Below are 9,664 nucleotides of genomic sequence, written 5' to 3'. Positions count from 1 at the left end.
ACTCTGCCAAAGAAATTGAGGAAAGGATTAGATTGTGTATTCCTAGATATGTCTATCAAAGACAATATAATGGAAGCATTTAGGCTGGTATACCTTTTGGTAATAATTCTGGAAGAAGCCTGATCTGGAGCTAAACAACAACTAATCTCTACCCCTCTAATTGTCTCTGATTAATTTCTGAATGTCTGACAGCAGCTGATAATTAAAACACACAGACATCTCCTCTCGGAGATTTTATTTGCAAAATTATTTATTTTATCAAGAATAGATTTTGAAAGAATTGTCATAATAGATAAATAAAAAATATCATCAAGATCCTCAATAATCACTTTGAAGACCAGACTAGAATTGGTATGATTCCATTCAGGGACCAATATTATTATTATTATTATTTTTTTTTTTTTTTTTTTGAAGCTTTCATTCCACATGACACAAAGTATAGAAACACCAGTATATTCAACTCGCAGATGTGGACTTACCTTCAACCCCAAAATATAGGCTGAAGATATATCCCAGATCTTTTTTCTCCAGAAACTCATAAAATTTCCCAAGATCCATATGATATTCCCGACCTTTTCCAGCACGAGCATCAAAGACCTTCTCTTCAAAAGCGCAGAATTTACAAAATTGTTCAACATCAGCATCACCCATATCAATTTCTTCTTTCTCTTTGATTGCAATTTTTCTCCAGTTCAGTCTTCGCACTCGATACCAAAATTCTTCCACCTGGCTACTGTGTCCTTCCACACAAATCACACCTGGTTTTCCTGGCATGCTGAATCCAGACAGTTTCAGCTCCTGTCCCCAGTCAATAAGATCACGTCGTTTGAATTTGCTAAAAATGTGATGACTGTAAATCCAAAGTCTAACAAACAACTTATCCACTTTACCATCATTTGTGATCTCAGGCTTTTCCTCCACTTTACCCATATACTTCGAAGCATTTTCTTCAAGCCACTGCAATATTATCCCTATGCAAATGTCTCCGGCTTCTATTGTCTGCATGTAGTCGTCAGTAGCATCTTTCAATTCCTTTAAGTTTTCTTTAGGCATGTTGGGAGAACGGATAAAAATCTCTGGTCTCACAGTTGGATATTCATGAGGCAGGTGACACACGACTTCAAGGTTACACTGCAATAAACGACACAAAAAAATAAAATAAAACTCAAGAATGAAATATATACAATGTTTTTACTCTCATCTGTGATAGTATTGTGAAGAAGATTGAAATAATTTATCATTATTTCTTATGATCCATCATTGTTATGATATATTTTTCTTTTATAAACACAGTTTTTATATATATTTTTTTACAACTTTCAGTCATCGAACTGCAGCCATGCTGGGATATCACCCATAAGGGCTTTAATAAATTATTTCAGTGCAGACATTATTACAAATGACTGGCTTTGTTTTGAGTTACGTCCCCTTCAGTGGGATTTACTTCCCCTTACAAGTTAAGCGCGTGAAATAATTTAGAATGAAGATAGTATCTATTTTAAATACATTTTGACAGATTTGAATGAGTATATCTGATTGCTGTTGTTTTCTATCATCGGAGTGCTTCTCCCCGCTTAAGACAACATGCGTTTCAGATATTTACGTTCGAATTTGTCAGGACCCATTAAGAATGAATAGATGCATTAGACTTTTTGCTGGTTTGTATGCATCCCATGAAGCAAACAAGCTGCACACAGTAGAACAACTGGAACAAGCAAGCTGCACAAACGGGGACACTTGAAGCAACCAAGTTGTGCAAAGTAGGACAACTAAAGCAATGAAGTTCTTACTCCAGTACGAAGCAACCAAGCTGCAGAAAGGTAACTGAAGCAATTGAAAAAGGACACCGAAACGGCAATTAATGAGGCAACTTAAACAACGAAGCTGCACCAAGTGACATAACTGAAGCAACCCAGGTGTTCGGATGAGGCAACTGTTATTTAGAGGCTGAATACTCACTCAACTTCTATTTTTTTTATTACCCACAAAGGGGCCAACAAAGAGGGGACATACAATTACATTGGAGACACATAAAATGTACAATCAAAATAAAATACAAAATAAATAAAAGTATATAATGAAAGATGGAAATGGTGTTACCATCAGGCAACACGACTTGCTTCCTTTCCCCTATACTCCATTATGTCCAACCCACATCTCTCTGTCAGTTCGTCAGACCAAATAAATTGTGGTAGTTTCTCCCTATCGAGGTTAACTTCCCACATTTCATAATCTACATTATGTCTCTCTATGTACATCCTTTGCTGTGCCGATAATAGTAGCACCACATACTTCATATCTTCTGAACTAACATGCACCGTATTTTCTCATTAATACTCACTCAACTTAGAGAAGAAAGAAACAAGGATGAAGAGGATAGAAGTTAAATGAAGAAAAGGAAAGGGTGATGTGAGATGAAAGATTTCTTTTTAATGGCTTAGTCAGAGGAGAAAGGGCAGTGAACATGGACTTTTTTCAGGTCTTAATAACAGGTGAGAGAAAGGCAGTCAGTTATCCTCTGACCAGAGAGTTGGCCTGAATATTTGCTGAAGGCACCCAAAGACAAGGCAGTCATCTTAAACTGGGCGATGGATTAAGTCTATCACACAATAACAAAACTGGTGCTAGCAATAGGCTTCCACATAGTTTCCATTGACCAAGCCAGTCATTTCAACTTGATGCAAAAGTTTAATTGTTTGGTACCACATTAAAAGTAAGGACTTAAATTCAGCCATGACTGGACAATGATCATCCCACTCAGCATGAGCAATCCCATGTGTGATGACCCCGTGTGCTGCCATGCATTTAGTTCAGAAGACAAACAGGCTTTGATTTGAGGAAAACCTGGTTGCTATTTCTAGCAAGTTGAGCGACTAAGTAGAGGCTCACGCATTAGCTGTGTTTTTAAAAAATACGTTAAGCTTTTGTTACCATATTTACTGCTTTTGCTTCAAATAATTTTGAGAATAATGAAGAATTTAATAAAATTACTTTATCGTTATTAAGCTCAAGTTTGGAACATGGATTACTGTGGAATTTGGATACAAAGGTTTAATTTAAAGCACTTTTAAAACATGAAGTTTTATCATAGAACCAGGGGTGGTCTCAGGTGGTTAAACAGTTTTAGTCATGGGGGTAGAAACAAATGTCTCTAACATTTGAGTTGACGATCCACTTTGAAAACATTTGGGATTATTTACTTTGAAATGAAGAATGTATACAGAATATATACATTTCTCTTTTACCTCTATAAGGTACTGTGTTTATGATAGCAGCATAAACCCCATAACATCAGGTTATTTTAAAGATAATTAAAGAAAAATGCTTTAGAACCAAAGAAATAATTAAAAAAAAAAGATTATCAAATATATATTAAAGTTTATATAGGTGCAGGCATGGCTGTGGTAAGAAGCTTGCTTTCCAACCACATGGTTCCGGGTTCAGTCCCACTATGTGGCACCTTGAGCAAATATCTTCTATAGCCTCGGGTCGACCAAAGCTTTGAGTGGATTTAGTGGATGGAAACTGAGAGAAGCCTGTCATTTATATATATATATGTGTGTGTGTGTGTATCTTTGTGTCTGTGTTTGCCCCGCCCCCTTAACACCGCTTGACAACCAATGTTGGTGTGTATATGTCCCTGTAACTTAGTGGTTTGGCAAAAGAAACTGAAAATAAATACTAGGCTTTAAAAAATAAGTCCTGGGGTCGATTCATTTGACTAAAATCCTTCAAGGTGGTGCTCCAGCATGGCTACAGTCAAATGACTGAAACAAGGAAAAGAATATGACATAAATTATAAAGACTACAACTTCAGATCATCAAAGTCTTCAGTCAGAATTTAAAGACAGATTCATCTTTATTATCCTTATTTAATGTCCATTTTCCATGCTGGCATGGGTATGACTTGACAAGCACTGGCAAGGCCAGGGGCTGCTCCAGGTTCTGTCCCACTGTGTGGTACCTTGGGCAAGTGTCTTCTACTGTAGCCTTTGAGCTGACCAAAGCCTTGTGAGTAGATTTGGTAGATGGAAACTAAAAGAAACCTGTTGTGTGTGTATATATATATATATATATATATACATATGTGTGTGTGTGTGTCTTTGTGCCTGTGTTTGTCCCCCATACCATCACTTGACAACCAATGTTGGTGTGTTTATGTCCCCACAACTTAGCGATTTGACATTAGAGTCCAATAGAATAAGTACTAGGCTTACAAAGAATAAGTCCTGGTGTTGATTTCTTCAACTAAAAACCCTTTAATGTAGTGCTCCAGCACAGCCACAGACAAATGACTGAAATAAGTAAAAGAATAAGAATAAAAGAATGATAAATTTGGATGAGTCCTTATCTTGGTTGTTATAGATTTATGTTGTATCATTGAATGTTTCTAAAATTTTGTACTGAATTCTTCATTAAATCTATGGGACTAAGTTGTTCTCATTCCATTATCCAAACCCTGGTATGTACAATAGAAAGGGAACAGTCTACCTATGTTAAGGGAGGAGGAAAAGGGCACCCAGCCAAAGAAACGATGCCAAAGCAGTCATAGGAGCTCAGTGCAGTCTTTTGACTTGCTGGTTCCAGTCAAACCATCCAACCCATGCCAGTATGGAAAACGGACGTTAAACAACGATATCGTGATGAACTAATGTTGATGGTGTCAGAACGCTTACTTCCAGAGTATCGAAACACCTACGGTTCTTTTACTCATTTTTTAAAAATAGATAAATCAAAAAGATTTAATTGGATTTCTAAAAAATGGGAATTTGTGAAGTTCATGCTGGCAAGCTTTATATTTGTACGTAATAATAGGTGCAGGAATGGTTGTGTTGTTATGGAGTTTGCTTCCCAACTATGTGGTTTTGGGCTCAATTCCATTATATAGTACCTTCGGTAAATGTCATCTGTTATAGCCCTAGGCCAATTAAAGCCTTGTGAGTGGATATGGTAGACGGAAACTGAGAGAAGCACATTGTATGTATGTAATCGTGTCTTGTCTTGACATCGTGCAACAGTTGTAAACGAGTGTCATCATAACACAAGTGGTGTCCTTCATTTCTAATCTTTCTCGAAAAAGACCAGGACGATATAATACCCTGCCTAGAAACAAGTGAGAGCTGGCGACATGAAAGATATACGACCATAGAAAATCTTCCCCCAACTAAGACCATGCAAACATGGAGAAACGGGCGTAAAAATCATAACACTTTACATGCACAGCTGCTAAAAACAACACAGTAAGGGTTGGGATAAAGCATGTCTTAGTTGAGTTATTAAGGTTCAACTGAAGCCAATGTCTTTAGCTTTGTTTTTGTTTAGCTCTAGATCGGCTTTGATGAAAAGCGTCTCAGTTATGACCATCCCGCTTAATCAGGATGTATTATAGGACTATATCATTTAGTATGTCGTTCTTTTACAAGACGATAGGTTTCGATTTAAGGAAACTGTCTGTTATTTCTAGAAAGTCGAGTGACTCAGTAGAGGCTTCCACGTTGTGTTTTTTTTTAAGGCATAGTTATGAAGATGGGACAGAATACATGATCTTCGCTGGGACCCAGAGACGGGTGAAAGTTAATACGGTAAATCTTCATTTTTTTAACACACGCAGGGAAAACGGGGGCGTGAAAAGAATTTGAGAGGGCTGAGATTCCGCGAAGGAAAGATTGACAGTTAGAATGGGAACCACCGGCAGGCGGAGACGAAATATAAGCCATACACAGACGTCTGACGAAGCTGTTTACAGTATGAAAATATAACGAAGTGGGTTCATGCTTTGCCCAAAAGTAGCGAAAGACAGACAGAAATCTTACCTCGGGAGCTGGATGTAGATATACTGTGAATCCTATTCGACTGTAAAGATATTCATATTTTATTTTACCGTTTAGAAAACTTTGAATGTTCCGAACAGCAATTGGTTCTTCCAGTTTGAATTCGTTCTCGTCTGGATACATACTATTTAGCATTTCAACTTCGGCCAATTGTAGCTCTAACATCTCTCGAATATCTACATTTTCATCTTCTGTAGTTTCATCGTTTGCAGTGCCAAACTCTTGCAAGATTCCACAAGTTATCTTGTCGTCATTCCTTGCCATGATTTCTCTCCTCTTTCTATCCTTTTACCTCTCTCTCGCTCTTTCTTTTTTTGGTGAACTGAAAAGTCAAATATCTATTTGCTTTTCTAAAATCTTCGCTACTTTATTTTCTATTTCGGAAAAGGATTTAATGTCAACAAACACATGGTGACATAAATACTTGACACCGTTTATTTTCGTTGACCGGTGTTATTATTTACTTTATCCCCGAATAATTAAAATACTTTGTCTCATATAATAAGTAAAAAAAACACCTTCGACCAACTGAGATTATCCAAGCAATTAGTAAACAAAATCTCCCCCGAGAGATTGAAAAAATCAACAAAATAACCCCAATAAGATTAGTTCATCAAAATATTTAGACAATGCAAATTGGAGTGAATCTGGTGAAAGCAAGAGACACGCTTCGGTATTTTAGACCTCAATGAGGCATATTTCTACTTAGTTGGCAGAATATAAATGGAGTCATCAAAAAGAAAAAGAAACATATATATATATATAGTTGGAGTGTAGTGGCGCTGTATGTGATAATCATTTTCTCGAATAATCAAGGCATTTATTGGTCTTTACAGATTTTTTGAAACCGTTGAATGAATCGTAAACAGAAAATAGAAATAATATTTGTGAAGCGTTACATTGAGCCGAGGAAGATGACCGGATTGTAATGCTACGGATGAAATATAGAAAATAAAAATGAACTGTATGTATGTATGGATGGAGAGAGAGAGTATATTATACTTGGGATTCTATCAAAGAACGACGAAGACGCAATAATTGCTTGAAAAGGCCGTTGAGTGAAAGCTACTTAACAAATTATATAATTTGTTATTGTGTCGTTGAATAAAAGAATAATTGCTCTGCTGGAAATAAGACCCAATTTCGATTAAGAGTAAAACATTGATTAACCATTTATTTTACTCGTGTCACTAATGCCTTTACCATTCTCTCATATAAATCGTGAAACCTTGTGCCTGTATTAGAAATCTGATACTTTACGTTTCTATGAGAAGTCTGAGAACTTGTAGTTGAAATCAATATTTGGGGTAGAATAAGACATAACATAACTATGTGTTGATGCAGGCTATAGATAAATTAAAGATTTATGCTGAGAAGTTTGAAAATAATAACGTTTTTTTTTTCTTTTTTGTGTCTGTCTCTTTAAATGGAAATTGCAGATTTTCTTCGTTTATTCAGCTTGATTGATTTTCTGTTGATGGGTTCTCAATCTAGGTTCATATGGCCCTTAGGGATCCATCTAAGATTCTATTGTTAAAATTCATGGGCAATAAATTTGTTATACTTCTTCGATTCACAAAATATTTCTTTATAAATTTACTAATAATATTTATTTATAAAAGTGTAATATAATTTTCTAAACATCGAATGGCTATAAGGGTTTATCTGAGTGAAACAGGAATCAAAGGGGTTCACAGGTAAAAAAAAAATGGTTGAGAAACACTAGGTTAGACATTCAGATATATAGCTGGACAATGAGATCTGCTAAAAATAGTAGTAGAATCTTCTTCAAATCAATCCTGACTATCTTAAAGAACACGTTGAACAATGTAGTCTTAAATATCTTTATTTGGCACAAATAAAAAGTCACGGGGACGCGATGATATGAATATCTTTGAAATCTTGAATTGGCTGAATCAAGGCTTGACCGGAGTTAGCTAATGATTGTATCATATAATGGCACAAAGTCAACAATTTTAGTGGAAGGGGTATTTGTCAATTACATTATTGATTGCAGTACTTGATTGGTACTTGGGTTCTATATGCACTGAAAATATGAAAGACAAAGTTGGCAGCGGTGATATTTGAACTTAGAACGTAAAGAACCGCAGAGAAAAGCCTTTCAACATTTTGTCTAAGGCACTAATGATTCTGCCGGCTCACCCAAACACTTTGCTGGACTTCATACTTCATAACTACCATAGTAATATAAGTAAATAATATAACTATCATATAATATAAGTAAACGGTAGTAAAGTTGAAGAGAGAAATGTTAGATGAAATATACAAACTTGAAAGAAACTAATCAGTTTTCATTTATTATAAATATATAAAATTATAAATATATAAACTTTTCAAGAGGAAATATTTAAAGAACAGAAAAAATATTAGAGTTTTCTCCCTTTGTTCATTTTTTTGACACGTTACTCAAAACAAGGCGTTTCAGTTATTTTATGCACACGTGTCTCATATGCCATGACTTAAAGTATGGAGTAAACTGGATCTCTTTTTCTCTCTCTCTCTCTCTCTCTCTCTCTCTCTCTCTCTTTCTCTTTTACACACACACACTTCCTCTCTCTCCCACGAGAAACTTTAGTTCTTATGCAGCTGAGTCAAACTATATATATATATATATATATATATATATATATATATATGTGTGCGTGCGTGTATATATATATATATATATATATATATATATATATATAATACAAATAATATGTGAGTATATGCATATATACGTACATGTATGTATATACCTACATCTACATGGATATATAGAGGCATATCTGGGTACAAGACGTCGCAAAAAAACGTGGACAAAATGAAAAACAGAACATAAACAGGGTACAGAAAACACACAGGCCACATAGAGAACATTTCCTTCATCAGCTGCCTTATAGGCACGAGGTTGGGTCGAATTAACTCGTAAATACCACCTACTGTGTTCATGGATTGTTCTTCTATTGTTTGAAATTTTATGTATCATCTGATGAAAACGGTTTTTTTGCTATGATGTGATGTGCTCATTCATCTATTAATAAATGCGTTAGAAACAGCTGTAATGAACTGGCATTCATCCATCGTTTGTTACTTATACATAAATACATACATGTGCATAATAAACATATATACACACATTTATATATATATATATATATATATATATATGATTTTTAACAAGTTTCATGAGTGCTAACGTACGAAGCTCTCGTCTGTTGAATTATTCAATCACTTCTACCTAATATGAAAAAAAATACTCATACACACAGATATGTATTAGCTATACACACATTTATTGAGTACTTTCTTCCGCTTTTGTTCGCAAACAATCATTTGAGTGCATGCGCGCGCGTGTATGTGGGAACGAGCACATACCTGCGCCCACACACACACACGCATTCATATATATACGCACGTGTATACAGAGAGAGAGAGAGAAAGAGAAGTGCGTTAATTATACTTATTTTTCTGAGAATTCAGAGCTCAAGGGCGTTTTCATCAGTATGAATAAGTAAATTCAGAAATATATATACAACGTTGTTATTTAGTCTCAGGTCACCTCCGACTGAATAGACCTAAGATCACAGGTGTTTCAAAGGCGTTCTACTCATAACCATCTTCGTTAGTTAATTAATTAATTCATTTATTCAATTTTCATGAAAAGTATATAAAAAACCCCATTTTACCATGTTTTTATTTTTCTTTAGAAAATAAAGCGTGTGATTTGGTTGCTATTTCTCGTAGTAGTCTCCCTTGCTGGCTCGTCTCTCATAAGTGTGTGTGTGAGTAGGTAGAATTACAGATTGGTGCCCCCTGACTTTATTTCAGTA

General features: G+C 35.4%; 1 protein-coding gene and 1 long non-coding RNA gene across 2 annotated transcripts; one reads left to right on the top strand and one right to left on the bottom strand.

Annotated features, from left to right (window-relative positions):
• Nucleotides 1–232: 232 nt before the first annotated feature.
• On the bottom strand, nucleotides 233–6,673 carry LOC106881369 (RWD domain-containing protein 2B). Its single transcript, XM_014931733.3, has 2 exons — nucleotides 5,814–6,673; nucleotides 233–1,131 (listed from the first exon to the last, which is right to left on the bottom strand). Exons 1-2 carry the CDS (start codon nucleotides 6,093–6,095, stop codon nucleotides 457–459), a joined length of 957 nt encoding a protein of 318 aa, XP_014787219.1. The 5' UTR covers nucleotides 6,096–6,673; the 3' UTR covers nucleotides 233–456.
• LOC106881371 (uncharacterized) lies at nucleotides 4,807–7,005 on the top strand. Its single transcript, XR_001410847.2, has 2 exons — nucleotides 4,807–5,582; nucleotides 6,668–7,005. It is a non-coding gene; the product is annotated as an uncharacterized LOC106881371 (long non-coding RNA).
• The last annotated feature ends 2,659 nt before the right edge of the window (nucleotides 7,006–9,664 follow it).

Source organism: Octopus bimaculoides, chromosome 7, assembly GCF_046866305.1.
Source record: "Octopus bimaculoides isolate indiv1 chromosome 7, ASM4686630v1, whole genome shotgun sequence".
Taxonomy (NCBI): Eukaryota; Metazoa; Mollusca; class Cephalopoda; order Octopoda; family Octopodidae; genus Octopus; species Octopus bimaculoides.
Note: the sequence above shows the minus strand (reverse complement) of the source record. Positions and strands in the feature narration are given on the sequence as shown.

Bases quoted from the DNA above. Each gene is read 5' to 3' on its own strand.
- LOC106881369 (XM_014931733.3), bottom strand. From the start codon at position 6,095: ATGGCAAGGAATGACGACAAGATAACTTGTGGAATCTTGCAAGAGTTT. The intron at 1,132-5,813 runs GTAAGATTTCTG...CGTTTATTGCAG, and splicing joins ATCTACATCCAGCTCCCGAG to TGTAACCTTGAAGTCGTGTG.